Source organism: Melanaphis sacchari, unplaced genomic scaffold (assembly GCF_002803265.2).
Source record: "Melanaphis sacchari strain LSU unplaced genomic scaffold, SCAv2.0 Contig19_pilon_pilon, whole genome shotgun sequence".
Classification (NCBI taxonomy): Eukaryota; Metazoa; Arthropoda; class Insecta; order Hemiptera; family Aphididae; genus Melanaphis; species Melanaphis sacchari.
In genome coordinates this window covers 2,451,841-2,475,492 of record NW_020270975.1, presented here as the reverse complement: position 1 = coordinate 2,475,492, position 23,652 = coordinate 2,451,841, and the positions used below count along the sequence as shown (strand labels likewise).

The 23,652-nt window shown below is 26.9% G+C and overlaps 1 protein-coding gene across 4 annotated transcripts; it reads right to left on the bottom strand.

Annotated features, from left to right (window-relative positions):
• Positions 1-4,469: 4,469 nt before the first annotated feature.
• Positions 4,470-15,847, bottom strand: LOC112593018 (dosage compensation regulator-like). Of its 4 annotated transcripts, none has more exons than XM_025337232.1 (23): positions 15,829-15,847; positions 13,138-13,341; positions 11,244-11,401; positions 11,105-11,161; positions 10,912-11,036; positions 10,801-10,847; positions 10,491-10,735; positions 10,259-10,414; positions 9,950-10,144; positions 9,672-9,885; positions 9,216-9,455; positions 8,285-8,475; positions 8,090-8,207; positions 7,717-7,808; positions 7,217-7,423; positions 6,893-7,067; positions 6,551-6,733; positions 6,312-6,487; positions 6,065-6,238; positions 5,793-5,903; positions 4,895-5,001; positions 4,618-4,824; positions 4,501-4,540 (listed from the first exon to the last, which is right to left on the bottom strand). In XM_025337232.1, the coding sequence occupies exons 2-23, from the start codon at positions 13,277-13,279 to the stop codon at positions 4,501-4,503; spliced, it is 3,360 nt and encodes a 1,119-aa protein (XP_025193017.1). In that variant the 5' UTR covers positions 13,280-13,341; positions 15,829-15,847. The 4 variants fall into 4 exon arrangements, with proteins under 4 accessions (XP_025193014.1, XP_025193017.1, XP_025193016.1 ...); XM_025337231.1 differs by lacking the exon at positions 15,829-15,847 and adding an exon at positions 14,027-15,143; XM_025337230.1 differs by lacking the exon at positions 15,829-15,847 and adding an exon at positions 13,408-14,020.
• Between the last annotated feature and the right edge of the window lie 7,805 nt (positions 15,848-23,652).

Below are 23,652 nucleotides of genomic sequence, written 5' to 3'. Positions count from 1 at the left end.
ATTTTTAAAACATAATGCTCATTGACATTTATGATCAGTCAGTACCCTAACTAATGGTGCTTTAAAACATTTACATTTATTCCAGACACATTATCTGATCACTTTTAAATGCACAAACCACAAATAAAAAATAATATTATGTTTTGAACAAGTAAAAGTAAAATTTAATACTTACGCAATTAAAAAGTATAATTAACAGACGATTAAAAATTTTAATGTATTATTACATATTATATTATTTTAAATTGATGAATTTCAATAAATAAATAATTGTTGAATTTGTGAATACTTATGGATTTAGATGATGTTATAAGTTGATGTTGAAATAATTAACGTTGGATGATGAAAAGAAAAAAAAGTTGTAAATTCAATTACACTCCACTAGCATTTTTTTTTTTTTTTTTTTTTTTTATAAGATACTATAACAAATTATAAAAGTTTTAACAAGTTCAATGAAAATATATTTTAATGAAACGTCTGCATTTTAAATTATAAATCTTGAATCATACTATTTTTTTTTCTTTATCCGACGCTGCTCAGATTGTTTGAAACTGTAAATAATGTGAACGCCAAATTCTAAATTATATGTTATATTTTATTGTATTTTTTTTTGTTAAGAATACTTAACACGTTGATTTGTTATCTGTCAGGAAATCATATACATCAGAAAAATTAAATTTTTGTCGGCCATTAGGTCAACATTAGATTTTAATTATTAAACTGTAGTCTAACTCTTATCTAAGCTGTCGCGAGTTGTGGTGTTTCGATTATTTCAAAACTCAAATAATACTCCTTCTATAAATCAATCGATGATCGATTATAACATTAATATTCGTTGTGTTGCGAATGCAATACGCATGGCACAGATAACAAATCGATATGTCTTGTCCTCTTAAATAATAAAAGTTACTATTATTTTAATGTACAATTATTATATATTAATTTATAATTATTTATTGAAGAAGTCTAATTATTACAATAACTGATGTTGTATGAAGAAAATATGGAAAATCAGCATTGTAAATTACTGACTTTTGTTAATATTATAGTAATAGTTATAAGCGATTTATGTTTTGATGTTTTAATTTTTTCGTCAATATTATTTATACATTTTTTTTTTTTAAGATTTTACCGCGTATTTATTATCGACAAAGAAAATATCCTTCGTATTAAATTTAATTTTTTTGAATGAAACAAATTTTTTTTTTTAATAATTTTATATGGTATGTTGAATATTAAATTCTGAATAGTTTATCAGTAGCAATAGTACAATATATCATTTTAGGCCTAAATTTTTATAAAATGCTTTTATTTTATATTTAAGTTGATATCAAATATGTATACCGGAATAATATTACCTAATTATTCAAATGGTATGAATGTGTTATTATCTATTTTTGAAAATGTTTTTTTTTTTTTTTTATAATTTAAATTTAAAACCTATATTCTCTTGATGTTGTATAATTTCTATTAATTTAAACAAATTGATCATATCATGTTCTCGACATGGGTATATAAAATCGATTAAAAAAAAAAATTATTCTATTCTATACGAACAAAATAATATCGAACATATTATTTTCTAAAGCTTATAATGTAATAAATCATAATATTCTTTGCTGAACTCGTTCGTTTTAATTTTGATTGTTTTAAATTTAAATTCGTTTCGCGAATAAGCGCGCACCGTTGTGTTGATAACACGCGTTATCCAAGTGGACACTGTGTGTTTTATCATTATAATAAATAATATAATATTATGTATTTACTCTGTCGATGTACCTCTTGAGACTTTTAAAAAAATCCCGCCGGGACGTAATAATGTTAAATGGTTTACTTGATGTCAGATTTGTATTCGCCGAGAGTTTGGAATCTATAAGAACAGGTATATAAATATAATGTTTAGATTAGGCGCCCTTCCAAAACGAGAAACGAGCGAACAGAATATCATTATTGCATATGACATAATATGTGTGACGTAAAATACTGAACCTATTTAATCTAAGATTATGTTTTAAAAACGAATATTGTTGAAATGTATTTATGAAAAATATATTATCGTAATGAAAAAAAAAAAAAAAATGTGTTTTGTTCTTTCTTTTTTAATTAATATTATTATTATTATTCACTCTGACAATTTCTGCCTTCTAGGTGTTGGTTTTGGCGACGAATTTTTCGAAAAGTATGCGAGTCGAGCCGACATTGTGTGAATTTTTAGCTCTTTTTTTTTTTTTTTTTTTACGAGTCGAAAAATCCACACGAACGGCCGTCACATAAAACGCGCGAAATCATAGATGATCTTCTGCCCGTGCCATTTGTCAGAATACTAATCCGGACCAGGCGATTGGCCGACGACGTACTGAAATCAACAGCCGTTCAATTGGCGGCTCGTTTTGTCGTCGTTGCGCGATTGGCGGACCGTTTGTCGCTGTTGCCGATTTCCGCGGGGCGGGGCCAATATTGTTCACGCCCAAAGCGTGGCTCACGAGGTGCGATCTAAAAGCGGCTGTAGCCAAAGACGGACGACGCGTACTGACGGTATGTTTACGAAAAATCAATAAATGGTATTCCATCAGCGGCGTAGCTAGGATTTTTGTTCGGGGGGGGGGGGGGGGGGATCGATTTTTTACATAGGTAGCTGTGTGGTTTACCATTGGGTTCTTCCATAATCCATAATTTGAACGTGCGGCTGATGCTGAAGTTTTATTTTAGATTTTTGTTCCTATAACCCTTAACATATATGTATTGATTTAATATACTTGTATACTTTAAATGCTTTGGATATTTTATCTTAATAGTAATATACAAGCCTGGGTATAAACGAGTTAAAAAGTTAAAGTTAAGTTAATTTTAACTTTTTAACTTAATTGTTTTAAAATTAATTTTTAACTTAACTGATTTTTATTGGTACTAACTTAATAAATAACGAGTTACTTTTAATCATACCCAAATTAAGTTATTTTAAAAATAAATAATAAATATAATACAATTATTGTCAATTATTATTGATTATTTATGATTCTTATTGGATAAACATTTATTAAAATTAGAAATAAAATTGAATTCTTGTTCTATAAATTAAAAAATTATATTTAATTATATTTTATTTTATTTATCTTTTATAGTACCTACTACTTAATTCTTTCCACCTGTATTTTAATTTTCCAAATTTAGTTATTTTATGTATATTAAATCTATTTTTTGGGCTTAATAATGTTTATGAATTTTATAATTTCAAACTATTTTATATATTAAAAAAAAAAATAATAACTTTTTATTTTTTAATTTGCTTTTTATTTAATAATAATTATAGCAAAGCGATTACAATGTCAAAAACAAAAAACAAACATAATATTTACAAACAATATGAATTAAATGATTAAGCCAGCGGTATGAATGAATTGGATAAGAGAACGGATGATTGGGATGAAGCGAGAGTTGAGAAGAAGATTAGAATCGGGAGATATATAGCCAAATGAAGTAATAATAACTTACAACTTAATTGAGTTTAAAAAAAAATTAGATTAACTATTAACTTTTCAAAATGTATTCTATCGATTTAACTTAACTCGGTTAAAAATTATCATTAACTTGCTCAGGCTTGGTAATATACAATAATTTTTAAATTTTCTTAAAATTTCGAGGGGGGCTACAGCCCTCCCCCAGGCTATGCCACTGTATTTTATAGATAATCTTATAGTATTATCTCGTTAATGCTAATGAGTAATGAGTAAGAAGTGTGTAAGGACATGATTTATAGAAAATTTTATTTTTCCTTCGTGCAAATGAAACGTACATAAAAATTAAAAATATATCATTAAACGAATAAATTATTAATGTAGTCGAATTTAAATCGACACGAGTTAACCTTAATAGATCGACGTGAGACTTTTTGTAGCTCATTTTAAGCATGTACACAAACAAATCCAGAGGACGAGACTATAAAAAATTCAAGAAAAAATTGTCTTAAGTTAAACGAGGGACAACTTATCGTATAATGTTAGAATAAAAATATATCGATTGGAAAAACCAGTGAATACATAATTAAATTATAAAGACGAGTGCATATATATTATTGGCTAAATTGTTTGAAATAGAAACAAATAATTTACTATTATTTTATTACTTGCTATTAATTTAAGGCTGATAATAAAACAACAGTAGACATTTTAAAATTTACGAAAATCTAACAAATTATTTTAATTAATAAAAAATATTTTTTATAAGTCATAAATATATTATTATATCAGAATATTAGGTGTAAACATACAACATAAGCAAATATATATAAACATGATTATAAAAATAATTTAATCAATATTAAAATTTATAACATAATAATAATAGGTTAAGTTGAAATAAATGCATTAACAATTACATTTTTAAAAATAAGTTGCACAAATAAAATAATAGGTAGTTAAAATTAGTAATCTTTAAAATAGAGATAATCAAAATTTTTTTAATTAATACATCTCCTATTTTATAGAATTTTATTGATAAGTTTCATTTTTGTTTGGTTTCATTATTCTTCTTTTTATCCTCGCTAAACACGCAACAAAATTAGTTTTATTTAATCATGTAACTTATATATTAATATTATCATTAAATTATTTCACTTACCAAGTATCAAATGTTATAGGGGGTAAATCATTTCTTCCTGCGTTAAAATTACATAACTCTCTTAAAATTTTAATTAGCTTAGTATCAGTTTTAGTAGGTTTTATTATCAATTTTGGATGTTCAGCAGTTCTCATGATTAAATCTTCAATCGCTGGTCGTAAGGCAACAATCGCAGCCGCAACTTTAACATCCATTTTTAGATGTATCCTATAATAGAATGTAAGATTTCAAGACTTAAAATCACAATTTTTAAAAAGTAGTTTTTGATTTTACAAACCATTCATCCAATACAATAGAACCATCGATATAATCAACTTTCTGCGCACCAAACAATAAAATGTGTAAAGGACTTACCATGCTCGAGTTCATACACACAACATTTATCTAAAATTATTTTTTAAAGAATAATTAATGTGAGTTGTATCCAATATTTTTTTGATTATTCAAATATTTATATGTTAACATTTTCAGATAAGTATTTTATTTCCAATGATGGAATCAAAATATAAATTTAAGGAACTCGCGTCGTATGCTATCTACCTGTACTTAGATCGCGTTATATGTTATATACTTTTCGAGTGATATCTTCTTTGTACGGAGACCATGATTAAAGATATTTAATCGTGACAGAGACTAATATTGCAGATATAACCATATAATTATAATCAATAATACACACTATTACCTACACTACACTCTACAGCCTATACTTTACATATCATATTTAGTAGACATATTATGACTTTTAGTTTGGCTCGTAGAAGTGGTGTGTGCTTAAATTATTTTCAAATTAATTTATTTTATTAAATTATTTATATAATTATTTTTTGTTAAATCAAAATGGAACATCAGAGTAAAATATGGCATAAAAACGCGTGGTACCATTAACTTATTGGAACGGCAGTTGATGGAAGAGTGGTGGCGTTCACTCAATGCATCAAAGAATCTTTTTGACCAGTTTTTTGAAAACATGAAAAAAATTTTTTTTATGTAATAATGTCCAGATACCCAGACGACACCTACAATCTATAGATTGCAGGGTGGAAAATTGTAGATAACATACAACGCCAACACACAATTGTGGTAGATACATTTTTCAAATAGATAGCACACGACGCGAGTTCCAGATTTAATATAAATTTGGTTAAGGTTAAAGATTAATTTCTACAGCTTACTTGTTGTTCAAATACAAAATATGGTAACTGAAATTGATTACTTGATCTCACTACAGGGCTATTTACAGAAGATTTACAAACAACAGCAAACTCTTTTGATTTTAAATTTACCTAAATAACACGCATAGTATTAGAAATAGTTGAAATAATTTTTTTTTTTTTTATTTTAACTTGTAAACAATATTAATAATATTTAAAGTTTCATAATTAAGTTTGAAACTTCCACGAAAAATAATTTTTCAGGATTATATAATTTATTATTTTACAATTACCTTACACTTTTCCCTATGAACATAAATATTAGGATAAAATGCCATTACGAGGAGTGCTGAGAGCATATCTAACTGTAAATCATCAGAAATTCCAGTTTTACCAAAATCAAAATATTTTGTTTCAAAACAACGTTTAGGAAAACCAAATTTCAGAAACTTATTGATTATTTGCTCCTAAAAATAAATAGGTATATAATATTAACATACATCCAAGAAAAAAAAAATGTATTAATTCAAATTAAATTACTTTTATATTGTGTGTTGCTTTTAACACAGAAGTAGATAACTCATTTTCTCCATAAGCATCAATACCATCTGTATAATAACCACAATATGTTGATTCACTCTGCATAAATGCATTTAAAAAAGCTAACTGATCTGAACAACGATTGCCAGAATAATAATGCTTTGTAGTATTTTCACCTTAACATTCATTAAAATAAAGTAATATTGTTTTTCTTAAACATGATAAATTGTTTAACATACCATAATCATCCAAGAATAAATCATAATTAATTGAAGAACCAGCGGCTATTATACTCAATGATTCACCAAGCAATAGTATATTGCCCAGAATCATCATTCTTCCAAGCTGTGGTTCTACAGGTAAATCTGCCAAAATAAATCCAAGAGCCGTGAGGTTTCCATTTCTATCAAGACACTTAATTTCTGGAAAAATGACAAAATGAATATTCTAAATTAAAAAAGAAACCATTATATAAATTAATAATTGTATATATATAAATAAATATACTTAACCAATTTAATTTAGTCTACTCTTTTATTTATTATAAATGTCTATTTTCATTAAATATTTAACACATTTACCTTTCAGCATATCAATAACGTGATTAACAGATTTAGCAGGTGGCGCATCTATAGCTTTTTTTAAAAATGAATAAATATCACCCAAATTTAACAATTTTATAGTCAATGCAATTTTATTCAAAGAACAATGGTTTAGTTCTGGCGATATATTATCATCCATTTTATTGTATCGTTCCTAAAAATATATACCATGTTTTACAAGGATTTAAAATAATTGTACAATCATATTATATCTCACATAGAATAATTATACTACAATAAATTAAATCTCCATTAAAAATTTTGTTTAAATTGTAAATTTAAATAAAGGAACATAAATATTACCTTTGTGTATAAATTAAAACAGATACCCTCTTGAACACGACCAGCACGTCCTCTTCTTTGTACCACATTGACTTTGGATGCCCAAACTGTCTCGAATTTAGTTACATTATTAATACATTTTACTATCTTAGATTTTCCATAATCAATAACAAATACAACATCATCAATAGTAATTGATGTTTCAGCAATGTTTGTAGACAAAATAACCTTAAACATATAATCTGGTATAACTAAATTGTATTATTCATAATCTAGTTCAAGTACTCAAAAATAGAAATACAAAAATAAATAATAATAAAAAAATAAATTAAATTTTCTGAAGTAGAACTGACCAAACTTATACCTATATCAACACTTTTTAGAACTGAACTATCAATAAGTTTTACTAATATTGAACATTTTCATACTTTAAAAATATATTAATACAAATATTAAATAGAAATATACCTTAACAGAATAATAATTTGTTTATAACTTTATTTATTAATTATCCAACTCACTTTACGTTTTCCAAGCGGAACAGGCTTAAATACTTTATGTTGTTCTGCGTGAGATAATGATGAATGAAGAAGCAAAATGCAACAATTTTGAGCTAGATCAAATTTTTTTTAATAATTGATTAATTATAAATAAACAAAGTATGTACACAATACATTTAAATAACTGATTGAATAATTGTTTCTTATATTTCTTAATTTTTAGAAATTAACCATTGACAGTCGAATCACTCAAATATAAATGAAAAATATAAAATATGTCAAATAATATATGTTAAAAATTCTCAATTACATTCTATAAGTAGATACTATAAAAAGAAGAGACATTTTTTATTTATAACTATCCAGTTGTACTTATTCAAAAAAAGTTATTTACCAATTATTTCATTCTGTAATAAATAATTATTGAGTTCTGAAATCCAAGCCCATCCAGGTAAAAATATCAAGACAGCACCTATTTTTTTAAAGTTATTTTCAATATATTGCAACAGCAACTAAAATTATAATTGTTATTAATTATTAATCTTTATTAGTTTTAATTAGTTGCTAACAAAATAAATATAAATCTTACTTCAATAATTTTAAAATGTTGACTATCTTCACTGATTTTTGCAACTACTTCTCTAACTGCTCTAGGATAATTATCAGAAACTAATAAATTACAATTAACTAGGTTTTCTTTTTTTATTTTTTTTTTATTCTTGATTTCTTCTAAGGATGGTTTATAGTTTAACATTTGAACAATATCTTCTAAGAAAAAATCTACATCCAAACAAAAAAAAATTTAAATAAGTATTGAAAAGTTTTAAAAATCACTGTCGACTTTAATGTTTTGATAGCCATAAATAACTAAAATAACAAATTTTGATAATTAAAAATGTTAAAGGAACATATTTGAAATAATTGTTCTTTTCTTAAAAAGTTATTTTTCATGAAATATAAACTATTTTTTACAATTGTAAATTTAACATTGTATATTTTTGTATCTAAAATAACTTTAATATACATTTTGTATAAAAATTAATAAATAAAAAACTATTTTTTTTTATACATTTCTGAAATTTAGTGGCTATTTTTAATCAGTCAAATAATTGTATTATGAGTTATGGACAATACGTTCAGAATAATATAAATAGCAAATAAACAATAATATATTTCAAAAGTTGTGGGAAAAATGGCTCGTACCTAATAAAAAGACCATTAATAACTACAACAAATATAGTTTGAATCTATGATTGCAGAAACGACATGAGTCAATTTTTTAAAACTTTTGGATAATTGATAAAAAATGTATAATTTAATTAATTCTGAAAAAATTCTTATTTAAAAATGAATACTTGTAGAAATATATTGTGCACTGATTATACATAATTTGTGTGTTTAAATAAATATGATGTTTTTTTATTATTAACTTTTAAAGTTTTCTGACTCATGACATTTCACAAAAAATATAACTCATGTCGTTTTTGCAATCATTGATTCATTTAATACATAACCATAACCTTTTACGGGATAGCAATTTCCTTCCACATCAATAATTGGACAGTTGTTGAAATATTTACTGAATATATCTAAATTAGCATTTGCAGACATGAGAATAACTTTAAGATCTTGATATTTTTGGACCATGTCCTTCAAAATTATTAACAAGAGTTCACAGCTAGCATGGCGTTCATGTATCTCATCCACAATAATGTGTGATATTCCAAACAAACCACTCTTTAATTTCCGGATCAAAATTTCTAAAGATGGAAAAACAAATTTACTTTTAAACTTAATTTCATACTTATATTCAATTATACAATACATTTTAAATTAAAAAACAAAATTTAATTTATGAAGAAAGTTTAAAAAAAAAATTAAATTGAGTAAGTGCTTAAATATATTTAAGTTAATATTTTAAAAATTAGTGTTGATATCAACATTATAAAACACATAATATGACTTAAAAAAATTACCAACTGTACAAAATAGAATTGCTCCAAAAGACTGTGGTACTATACTATCAAATCTAACTGTATATCCAACACTTTTCCCAATAACTTCAGCTCTTTCAGAACTCACTCGATTTGCAATAGAGATTGCTGATACCTTTTTTGGTTGAGTGCAGATAATATTACAATATGCTCCTTTATTTTGGTGAATAAATTCATCAAGTATGAATTGACAAACCTACATTTTTGTAACAATTATTTTAAAATGATATTAAAAATTTGAAAACATTAAGTTAACTGACCTGAGTGGTTTTTCCACAACCAGTACCACCATGTACAATAAATACAGAGTTGTCTCTAATTATATCCAAAATAGCATCCTTTTTTTTAAATATTGGTAAATTAGATCGGTCTTTTATTTTTTTTTGAAATTTAAGTGAATGTTTTTTCTCATTAAATTTTTTTTTCATCTTAGTACTTATCTCAGATAAAGATTTCTATGAATATAAAAATTAAAATGTTACTAAATAACACATTAAAAATACTTTTAGTATATTTATCAAACATTTAAAAAATATCAAGAACAAAATAGCAGAATTAACAGCACTTACAGGATTACAAATCTTAACAGCTAACCACGGATTCCAGTTTGATGAAGGAGGGCACCATAGTATCACTTTAGAAGCATTAAATTGATTTAATGATTCATAAGGTTCAATAACTTTGTCAAGAAGCAATGTTGTATTATTTAAAATATCAGCACAATCCTAATATAATTAATAATTAATAAATATTGTAAAATATATTAAATTTGGATAAAATTAAAATTTAATAATTATATACTTGGTATTTATCAATCATTGGTTTAATATTAAGATCTTCCAATAAATTATATATATCCTTCACCAGTTTTTCATTAACATTGACAACATCAAAAAAATTATAGATATAATTCAATCTATCTTTTTTCACACAATCACTTGAGTAACGTTCAATTAGCCCTAATGTACATAGATTATTGACTAAAGTAAGTTCGCATTGTTGTATTACTTTTTTCTTTGATTTTCCAGTTTCTCTTGTAGAAATGGCTAAATTTAAAAATGAATTGATGAAACAATATATCTTAAGTATATTTTAATTGTTCTTTTTTTACTTTTATTCAGTTCTTCAATAAATATTGACATACAAACAACAAAATTCCTAAAACAAATTAATATATGATCAAACATTTATACATAAAAAAGCAAAATTAGTTGTAATTTACCTTTTAGTAGTTTCAATATTTATCTTAAAATTTGCTTTATCATTAGATTTAACAAATTCTTTTAATCTCTTATAAGCAGTATCGATTGTCCAATTACCACTATCAACTGGTTTCAAACTATTTAGCTATGAAGAAAGCATGTTTTGAAATTTGAAATCAAATAACTATGTTTAATATTTTTATATTTACTAACCTTTTTAATTTTAGCTGAATCTATTACAGAGTTATCATTCTTTACTTTATTTTTTTCCTAATTAAATAAATATATATATATCAGTAAATAAAAACAAAATTAATTTAAATGACAAATAAAAAACTATTATTTTTAATACCTTTGATTTAGCTGGTATTTTATTTCGATGTGCTAAATATAATATGATATCTTCTAATGCTTTGTTTCGAGCAATTTCTTCAGTTTTTGCATTTCCAATACCTATGTAGGTATAATTTGGTACTCTTATTTCAAATTTTACATTTTGATCTTGTATACCTGATGAAGCAATAAGTATTTAAAAATTTATCAAAAATGTTTAATATTTAATTTAATTTTTAGTTATTTAAAAAAACTTTTAATCAATATTATAAATTATATTGAAGTTAACTACCTATCCATAAATTAAAAAATATAAATTAAAGTTATAAAATTAAATAAAGTAGATACTATCTATAACTATTTTTTATTTCTTAAATTCACTTTTTAAAATATTAAAACATAACCCTGCAAGATTTGACAATTTTACATTGAAATTACATTTTAATATGATATATGTAAGGGTAAATTAGCTAAACTTTGATTTTTAGTACAATAAACAATGTGGTTAAAGTCAAAGTAGTAATGCTACTGCAGTCTCCACTTCAAATATAATATCACATAGAAAATAGAGGTCTAAAATTTAGAGTCTTAAATGGATATTGATGGAATCATTTTTATTTACATTAGGAAATTAATTTCATTTGGCCACTGCTACGTGCTCTGATATTCTATAAAAATTTAACAAGATACTACGACATAGACAACATATTCCAGTATATAACAAAAAGGAAGAGGGTACAACAATATTGAACATAATTACGAAGTAGATTTGATATAACTTGCTATGGTCATCAGACATGGACCATAACTAATTTAAGTTGCAACTATAGTTTTAAATATAACACTTTAATACAGAGGTAACGTGTTAAGCATTAAGTACAAGAAACTATGTAGTAGTTGTAATTAGATAAATAAAGCTGCATATGACACTATCTAAAAGATTTGGGCATAAGAGACAAGTCATACAGACACCATTAGATAATAGAATCATTGTACATACACATGAATCTAACCAAGGGCATGTGAATCGTGGGAACACTATGGTGTGCATATCTTGATCAAAAAGGATATGATCAAGAATAGTGAGAAAATGATCAATAAGAGAGCTTAAGACTTGATCAGATGTGATTTACAAGTTATAGAACAAACACCTTCATGCTAATCTATATTAGGATTTGATAATTTGTGCCACATAAGTATTGCGTAAGTTGTTCCCGCGGAATCATCGGTTAAAACTGAAAAAAAAGAATTTAGTCATTTAGACTTAGAATTATTTTCAATAAAAAGCACTTAAAAGAATTAATGACTATTTGTTTCACCACAACTACTGCAAAGAGTTCCATTTTTAATTGTTTATATATGGCCCACTATACCACTATACAACTTTAAAAATATTGGTGATTTGGTTTTTTATAATGTTATATGGTTTATTTTTTTAATTGTCTTTTTTTTTTATAATTTAAATACAAGTTACAACTGTATTCTCAATGAGATTGTTGGCTTGAGTTTTTTCCTTGTTAAATTTATCTTTTAGGGAGTAGGGATCATGGGCTTACATTTTCATATTCAAAAAATTCTAACTTGACTTTTTCAGTTAAAGTTAAACGTTTTCATTTAGTCACCATATAGCATTCACTTTGAATTTTGAAAATCTTTCAAATTTAGAACACATTTATCAAAGCTATTATTTAAAATATTCACTTTAAAAAGGAATCCATGTATTTTTCTAATAAAACTTGATCTTGACAATATCGAAAGAAAATATCAATTCAATCATACAAAAAAAGACTGTTAACAAAAGTCGTACAGTACTTACCTATTAAACAAACCATCTTTATATATTAATCAACATTATACTTATTAAAAATAATAATAATAATAATAATAATAATATAGTATAAGTTGCGGAATACCGGTTATTTTGTACTGTGGTTTCAAGTTGTTTTTTGAACACCATTTCATAAAGATATCATACGGCTTGTCTACTGTCGAAGACTGAGCAGACGTAGTATTTCCAGTGGATAGTTTGGCCATGGCAGATTGTAAGCTCTTCATATTGTAGGTACAATAGGTATTCGGTTGAAAATAAAAATCCGCAATCGAACCAATGAACGATACTGAAATAAACCGATCGCGATATGAAACGATGAAACTAATATATTATTATAATGGAAATATTTTACAAATAGCGTATTTCTTTTGATCCGTAGACCGAACGACCGAAGACGACAAATCGGTCGCAATACGTCACACCAAGGGGTAACGTAATAACGTGTTTTAGCTTTTAGGTATTAAACTAAGGCAGTAAGCCAGTAAAATCACCATAGAGATTTACGCACAAAACGAATACATTGCAACATTTTTCGAACTAAATATAATAATAATATGATATAAACACGTCATACAAGTACCAACGTACTGATGTAAATTGTAAATTACTAATTAGTGATTTCCGCGCAAAATGTAAATAATATTATGTAATAATAAGTATTTATAGTTAATTATTTTGTCATTAGAGTTAGGGAGACGAATGACGGTGTTAAGAAAAAATAATGATTTTAAAATGGCAAAAAAAAAAAACAACTGAAATAAAAGCGATGCCGCGTTTGTGGTTTGTAGGTTGTCGCCTAACACCGATGTCTGTAAAACGATTGAAACGTAAATATTATGTAAATATTTATATTTATACAATACAATAATACGCAACACAGTTAATGTCGGATACCAAATTTAATTATTATTACTAAAACTAAATTATTTGGAGAAACACAGGAAACGCGTAATATACGGGTTACGACTTACGGATGTTTAACGTTTAACTGGTGTTTTGAACAATAGTCTGTGTCAATAAAAAATTCTACAATAATATTATTATTATTATTATAACTGCTCGACGTTTTGTCTCCAAATCCGATAAGAAATAATAAATAATTATTAAATAATTGAAGTCAAACGAACGGCGGCAACGATCGCTGACGCTGCGAATAATTTTTAATAACAGTGTAACCATTGAAGGAATCTAACTACTCCCCGAGGTTTTGTCACCCCAGCGGCGGTTCCATAAAAAGAGACATATGAGCAGGCCCGGATTGAGCCGGCGGGCTACCGGGCAAAACCCGGTGGGCCGTTAGAAATTCGAAAGATTTGGGCCGGTTTGATGATATTTTGAATCAGTGGAAATATCTTATCCATATAGTTTATTTTACATCAAAAGACAAAAATGTGATTCTAAAATGTAAATATGTAATCTATGATAAAAATCGTTATCTTGATATAATGACAGCTATAAGCTAATAAAAAAACATAATACAGTGGAACCTCGATAACTCGAACTTCTATAAGTCGAATTTTCGATAACTCGAATTTTTTTTTCGCCCCCAACCGATTCGAGTTATCGAGGTTCCACTGTACCTAATGTTTAAATGTTTGATTTAAAATTAGAGAAAGAAATAGTAGTACTTGTATTTACATTAAGGGTCTATAAATTAAATCTTGTTATATACTAATAAAATTTGATAGGTTAAGAAAAAAATTGTTTAGGAACTTGGGCCGGTCTAGGTGGACAGCCCGGTAAGTAATTTCTTCCCAATCCGGTGCTGCATATGAGGCGAAATCACAGAATAACAACGAAATCGTCGACCATGGCGACCGCAATTTAATATTGTTGTTAATAAGACAGAGGACAATGACGTGGATATTGTAGGTAGGTATGTCTTTCGAATGCGGTGTTGTGGATGTGGACTTGTAGAGTTCACGAAATGGTCTGAAGTAATTAGTAGATATTTGTATTTTTTACTGCGACCAAACATTTTTGAAAGTAAGAGTAGACCACATGAGTCCTGATTTACTAATCGGACGACATTTTTTTTTTGTCTATCCACATTTCCTTTCAAGCTTCGTATAGCTCTGAAGTCCTATGCAATAACTGAAAACAATAGAAGGCCACTTTTATATGACATTATATTCATAGACATATATACAATCATACAAATATAAAAAAATAAAAAAAATAATTATTTTTTTATACAGTTTACTTGTGTATTTATACAAGATGTACTTAATATACTGCATACAACTGTTTACTACCACACCCATCAGCAATCGGTGATACAATTATCAACACTCAACAGTAAAGTGTTATAATTAAAGTTTATAAATTGTTTAACTATGATGACTTATTTTAATGGTTGTAATAATAATAATTTTTAAAGTAATAACGAGTGTCCAATGATTTAAAATTTTAATTATGCTACGAAGCTTTTTACAATTTGTTATAACTTATAATGTCTCCAAATTAAATAATGTATTTTTTATTTATTTATTTATTTATGTATTAAAATTTTACGTCAAAACGATTTACTTATTGTACACTAATTGTATAGATTGTAAATAAATAATAAATGATTTTAAAATAAAATAAAAAAAATATAAAAAAAAATAGTTATTGCCAACTTACATGCGTTTATAAAGAAATTTTTTTTTTAAATCTTGTATTTTAAAATAATGTCTTATACACTGGCATTTGTTAGCTTACGAAAAATGAAAATATTTTTATTTGTATATAATCGCTATTGGTTACAGAAAATAAAATAATTATTACTTACAATGATTGGATATAATATTAGAATCATATTTTATATCTGATCAAAACAACTTAAAAACTGTGTTGAAAATCTATGCAGCTTACAATTTTACATTTAATGAACTTTAAGAAATTATTAATTGACGGGTAATTTGTTACAGACAACATCATGCGAGATCAGCTAGTTTATTATAATAAATTATTTATGTATTATATGTTTAACGGCAGAGTATTAGACGTGTACACGTGTAATACTGTAATTATTCCATTGCAGCAAAATTTTATGCTACATCACATCCACATTCTTGTCGAGGCGACGCGAGCACAATAATGTGCATGTGGTATCATATTGCAGATTTTTTTCTTAAGTTGAATCTAATCTATAGACATTTTTTTGTAATATTTTTGATTTTTTTAACGTATGCTTATTATAATAAAACTTTATGTCTAAAACCGAACTGTATAAAGAATTGGTGTTTGAATATTTCGTATACAAAATATAAAATATATAATAAATAAAAAATATATATCTTTTTACGAAATTCCTAGTGTACTAGGAAAATACTTGCCTATGATGTATAAACAGTAAAATGCAAGAACACTGTAATTAAATTGGATTTATGGCCGTGAAATAGAAAATTTACTGGGAAAATTATGTATCCAGAAACAGAATTGAATGCCCGACGTATATCACTTATATAGATATATACGTATATATATATATATATATCTATAACGTATATCTATATTTATATATCTATAACGTATATCACTTATATCACTTATATCACGTATATCACGTATATCACGTTTATCACTCATCATCGTTATATGAGTGAATCGCTGATGTCTATAGACAAGTATGTATACATACTTGTTTGCTTCGTGTCCTCGTGGTGAATTTATGAATTATAATTTTTTTGGACACAGATTATATTAGGTAGATACGCACATTTTTTTCGTAATATTATCATAATAAAAAAGCAATGCGGACTACAGAATACGATACGAATTTACTGGGCCCACCGCGGACAATGAAAGTGACAGAAATTCGATTGTTTTTAGCAATATAACACTCGTTATTTTGTAAATATGGTGACTTAAATTTTGAACACTTTAACACTTATGATATTCCTTTTCTCTGAAAAATACGTTAAATGAATACAACATATAATGGAGACCGCCAGCAACCGGTTTAGGCGGCTCCCTTTTTCCATAAGTGATTAAAATAAATTTTTTTTAAATTGACTTTTTGCGAATAAAAAGCACGCAATTCCAGTGATCATACAAGTCTAGTTTTAAAAATGTACACGAAAATCCTTAAACTGAGTATAGCACATATTTTTAAATTAAAACAAAACAATAAACATCATTATTTTTTATTTAAGTATCTAATTTTGTTAAAATTTATATATTCATAACTTTTTGTGTTTGTATAGGTAAGGGTAGGTATAAGAGCCTTATATTTTATTTTAAAATCAAAAGGAGCCTTTTACCCAAAAAAGTTGAAAACCAATGGCTTATACTATAAAGATTTATACTAACATTTTAATTAAATATCATTTATAAGTTATAACTTGTAACAATATTTAAACAAAAGCTTCGTAAACACGTTTCGTGTAAAAAAAAACATAAATATATAAGCTCTTAATTTATAACATTTAAGTGTGTATAGGTACTTTTCACACAATATACAAATAGCTAATCGAAATATAATAATATAATAGTAATAATATGAAAGTATCCAGATAAACAATTAAGTATTAATTCAAGTTTGACGAATGTTAAGTAAAATATTTAATTAAAATTTTAAATGTTATAACTTATAAGTTATGAGAAAAATTTGTGTAAACTTGCAAACATCATTATACATTATCCAACCAACTGAACCAACTGTAAAATAACTTCATCGAAAAAATAATTTAGCATACGACCTATTTAAGACTAATACTGTAAATGTTTAAATAATGTATTGTGTATGGTAATGAATAGGGCTAGGATTTATATACAACAGTGCAACAGCATGTTTTTTTTGCGACTTCTGGTTATTGATTTTATCAGTAATGTCCGCGAATCACCTCAATACCTCATGATGAGATAGATGGTGGTGTTTTTATTTTACATCTTTTTGCATATTTTGGATAAAATGCATGATATTGCATATATGGAATAAAATTAATATTATTGCATATTTCGATTATAATAATGCGAAAAATGTATGTTTCATAGTATATTTTGTATTTAATTCTAATTAAAGTATAAAACTTGGTTTTTTTGTCAAACATAGATTTTATTTTTATGAATATAATCCTGCGGTACAATAAGTACGCGATAAAAGATTGAATAGATTGACGGAGAAAGATAAACACAATTAATAAAAGTATGAACGTCAATATGAAAGGACGGTGGTAAACTCTCCCGATTTTGAAAAATAATAAACTCTCCCGGGTTAATATTATGTTTACCTGAAGTAAATGTGTAAACTCTCCCGGGTCAACTTTATAGTTACCTGTAGGAAGTATGTAAGCTCTCCCGAGTTGTTTTAAATTTTATTGCTACACTATACGAGTTATCTGTATGTTCTTATTATCAATAATAATGATTTTAACGTTTTTACGTATATTTTGTATTTGTAACTTATATTATTATTATTATTATTAACTATTTTTAAAAGAAACTTAAATGTATATTGGAATTTTTTGAAATTTTATTTTTTATTGTATTTTGACTTTAATATCATGTTCATAGCAGCTAAAGACATTAATTTATATTGTTATTATTATATATGATTGACTATTTTTAAACGCAACTTAAATGTATATTAAATTTATTTTATGATGTTTACTAGACCCAGGAGAGTTTACATGTTTCCGTTAGATAGTACAGGAATAAATCCGGAAGAGTTTACACTTTTCCGTCAGATAGTACTGGAGTAGACCCGGGAGAGTATACAATCGGGAGAGTTTACCATCAGGAGAGTTTATAATCGCCCATAAAATATAATTTGTCGGGTACATATTACTTATTAGTGTATTACACACATATCCTACGTAGTACAGACCGTTCAGCTATCCATACATCACCGTTTATTATAGACTATTTTTAATATAATCATTTATTATATATTTATATGTTTGTTGTGATTGTCGAAACTAGTGGTTCAAATCAAGTAGCTTAATAAATAAAAAAAAAAAAGTCTTATAAAAATTTAAATGCATATTTTTGCATATTTTAATAAATAAAATACATATTTTACAAATTTTTATTGCATACAAATTCTAGCCTTGATAATGAATAATTTAATGACTTTATTTTTTAAATGAAAATAGTAATACCCGCATGCTTTTGATATTGGAACTAGTCTATCTACCAAGTACCTACCAACTACCAGAGGTCATGCAGATTACTGATAACTTTGAATAGAAGATGGTTTTAGAGAAATTATAGCCTATGTTTAGCAAAATTTAAGTGTATAAATATGTATAACCAATGATACGGTGAACGAGTAAAATAAGAAGTTCAAAATTTACACGAAAAAAAAAAATTAAAAATTAAAAAAAATAATAAAATGGGTACATTAATATTAATACATAACGATTAATAAATAAAATAAATATTAAATCATCAATGTCTTAATTACAAGATACATACAATAGTTCTGACAATATTAATTAGGAACTGCCGTTGTTTGTGTCTATGAAGTATTTTTATAACAAGCTAAAGAATAGATTTGTTCTGAAACTATTGCATTTACTTTAGAAAACGTCAATGTTTCTTGTCTTTTGATAGTTGATAGAAATAATAGCTAACTATACATTTTAAACAAGATATTTATAAGATGAGAGTTTTGTGTAATTTTCCTCACCACCTTTAATTGTCAAACGACATATAAATATATCGTCAGTGATGTTTGTGAGGTATTACACGAGGCGCGTTTTTTTATTGTGGTATCCCCAGTAGGCCTAATCCACATCGTAAGTGAAAACGTGCGAACGTCGATCGACTATGATGATTGATGTAGAGTCAAATTTGTAACTGCACTTGTTCGTGTATAAAATGTACAGTAGCGTATTTACAAGGGAATGGGGAGGGGGAAATCTCCTCTGGTCTTTTTTTTTTACTGTTTTCGTTTTACATATAAATTTTTATATTTATGGTTTTCTCTGTTTTATAAAAAATTAATTATGATTTATGTATAACTAATAAATATTAATTGTATAAATTAATAATAAATAATTAATAATAAATTAAAATTTTTTAATTGTATAAATCATCAAAACCAAATAATACGCTATTCCCTTATTTTTCAATTAAAAATATTCGCGTTAATGAGGTAAGTAATATTTATTTTTTTCAAATAGCTATTTCATTCTGTTTAATGTACCTATAGATGCCCGAAGAAAAAGAAATTAAATCGTTAATAACAACGTCAAAATCTGGAGTAAGCGGCTCATGCTTCTCAAAATATTATGCGCACTGCCAGTCTTAACTGCAAATCTACAACATCTGAACAAATGTTTTCATCTTTAAAGATAATTATGTCATATTTAAAAAATGGTATGACAGAAGTAAGTATTTAAAAATAAATAGGTATGATTAAATATTTATTTTGATTGAAAATGATATAACTATAATACTCATCAAAAGAGGTCATCAATGAGCTTTGTTTAAAAAACAGAAAATTAAATTTTTTGTTATAGTCATAATGTGTAATATTAATATATAAAAAAAAATAATTAAATTAATACTTTGAAGAATGCGGTCTTATTATGCATTTATATCTGTACTTATTGGTAATAATAAGTATATATAAATCCTCAACATTTTTGGGGAACAACGGTGGTGGTAAGTGTACACCCTCCCCTTAATAAAATCCTATAAATACGCCACTGAATATGTGTCTTATTTACCAATTAAAGAAATGTATATATTATTACAGGAATATAAGCAAATAAATATAAAATTAAACATTTAATATGGTGTTAAATTAATTTTTGTTAAATTTTTTTTTTTATTTGTTTAAATTTATTATTGTAGATATTTTATTTTTGTTGTAGCACGGCATTCGCTCATTTCCAATTTACTAGCGTTGAATTCAAATACATGTTTTAGCTTCTGAAGAAATAAGTGAGGCTGCAGGTGCTGAGGAATTATTGGACACATGGTTAAAAAATAATTTTTTTTTAAAATTCAGGGAGTAAAGATGAGTTAAAATTGGGAACTTATCGGATTTTTTATTAAAAACCGGGTAAAAATGTTATGGGTTACAGGTTTTGTGTTCAAAATCGTGTGTAATTGTTTGTGGGTTTCGTTTCTGAAACTGTGTATATTTTTTTATATGTGAGGTGTGTAAAGTATAAAAATGGGATAAATTATTAAAGGATATGGGTTTTGCGTTCAAAACCGGGAGTTTGAACGCAAACCCACAACACTAGTGTACGGTTTTGAACGCAAAACCCATATCTATAATAATTTATCCCATTTTATACTTTACACACCTTACATATAAAAATATACCGTTTCGAACAAACCAACTAAACAATTACACCCGGTTTGAACGCAAAACCCACAAACAATGTGCCGTTTTGAACCAAAACCCATATCCTACTAATAATTTATCCATTTTGTATCTTACACCTCACATATAAACAAATATACACCGTTTCGAAACGAAACCACAAACAATTACACCCGGTTTGAACGCAAAACCCATATCCTATAATAATTTATCCCATTTTTGTATCTTACACCTCACATATAAACAAAATACATAGTTTCGAAACGAAACCCACAAACATTACATCCGGTTTGTGACGCAAAACCCATCCTAATAATTTATCCCATTTTGTATCTTACACCTCCATATAAACAAATATCACCGTTTGAGCAGAACCCACAAACAATACACCGGTTTCGAACGCAAACCACAAACAGTGTACCGGTTTGAACGCAAAACCCATATCCTATAATAATTTACATCCTTTTATACATTACACACCTTACATATAAACAAATATACCGTTCGAAACGAAACCCAACATACACCCGGTTTGAACGCAAAACCCAAAAAGAGTATCCGGTTTGAACGCAAACCCATATCCTTTATTTATCCCATTTTATACTTTACACCTTACATATATAAACTATATACACGTTCGAAACAAACCACAAACATTACATCCCGGTTTTGAACGCAAAACCATATCCTTCATTTATCCCATTTTATACTTACACACTACATATAAACAATCACAGTTTCGAACGAAACCCACAAACAATTACACCCGGTTTGACAAACAAACATGTATCGGTTTGAACACAAACCCATATCCTAATAATTTATCCTTTTATACATTACACCTTACATATAAACAAATACACCGTTTCGGAAACACAAACATACCGGTTTGAACGAAAACCCACAAACATGTAGCGCGTTTGAACGCAACCCATATCCATAATTTTCCCATTTTGTATCTTACCACTCACCATAACAAATATACGCAGAACGGCAAACCCACAAACAAATGCACCAATGACAAGCAAAACCCCTTCGCTTTAATAATTGGTATCCATTACGCCTCACACGCTACATATAAACAAATGCACCGTTCGAGCAGAGCGGTGTATTATTTATATGTAAGGTATTATGCTTCATCAGGTCGCTAATCAAGAATATGGACTAAGCTTCGAAACTGTTTGTGGAATTTCGTTCAGCTTTATTATATACATATGTGAGTGTGTAAACAAATGAGATAGAGATATGAGTTGCGTTCAAGCAATATTTCATGTTTGTGGTGGATACTTCAGGTGCTGGCTTCTTGTGGACATATAACAAGGTGTGTAATAAATAAGAATAAATATGAGATATAATTTTGCGTGCGCTTCAGCCTAGCTGTTTATGCGGAAATTTTACGTTAAACTTCAGGTAATTGATATCTAAATGGACATCAATAAAGAATATGAGTTTGCGTTAAGCCAGATGTTTCTTTGTGGAACTCATTCCTGGCATTTATAACCAGGTGTGTAAAAGTAAAAATGAGACAAATGATTTGGGCTTCAAAACTTCGAACCTGGCTGTTTGTGAGTTGCCACTTCGGTAATTTCGTTTCGGCATTCTATGTCTTTGGAATGATGTGTCTTATAAATAAGGATAAATATTAACAGGATATGAATTTGCGTTCAAACCGAGTACCAGTGACGTGAGTTTGCGTCCAAGCTTCGAGTGTGTTTGTGAGTTTCGTTTCAGAAACATGTGGTGGGTAAAAATAAGGATAGTATTATGGTATAATTTTGCGTTCAAACTTCCCGGATATGTGAACAAATTTGAAAACTATGACCCTGTTATGGTGTGTGTAAAACAAAATGAACAAGCTAAACCCATAGGATATGAGTTTGCGTTCAAACTCAGTATTGATTTCGTTTCGAAGCATTGCTCTTCTTTATATGTGGTGTGTAAGATACAAAATAGTTAAGCTAATATGAGATAGTTTTGCCGAACAATACAGTGAACCCCGTTGCTTCAGCGTATTCCTTTGTTATTTTCGTTTCCTTTTGCCAATAATTAGTAAAAATAACCAGCAAGTTAATTTTGCGTTCAAGCTTCCGAGAATTTGTTTATTGGACGTTCTTTAAGTTCTTCAGTTTGGTTCAGGCACAATGCGATATCGAGCAAGCAGAACAAGTAACGACCCTTTTGCCGGAGTTGCCACTTCACAATGAAATATTGTAGAAGTCTATGAATTATAATAATAAAAGTATTTTATTTTGTTTGAACTTATAAATATATTTCATAACCAACAACTCATCGTGTTAAGCCATGCGTCGTCATTTATACCAAAAACTT

Coding starts and splice junctions, on each gene's coding strand:
- LOC112593018 (XM_025337232.1), bottom strand. CDS start 13,279: ATGAAGAGCTTACAATCTGCCATGGCCAAACTATCCACTGGAAATACT. Junction 10,848..10,911: donor AATATTGAAACTACTAAAAG/GTAAATTACAAC, acceptor AATTTGTTTTAG/GAATTTTGTTGTTTGTATGT. Junction 10,736..10,800: donor TATTGAAGAACTGAATAAAA/GTAAAAAAAGAA, acceptor TTTTAAATTTAG/CCATTTCTACAAGAGAAACT.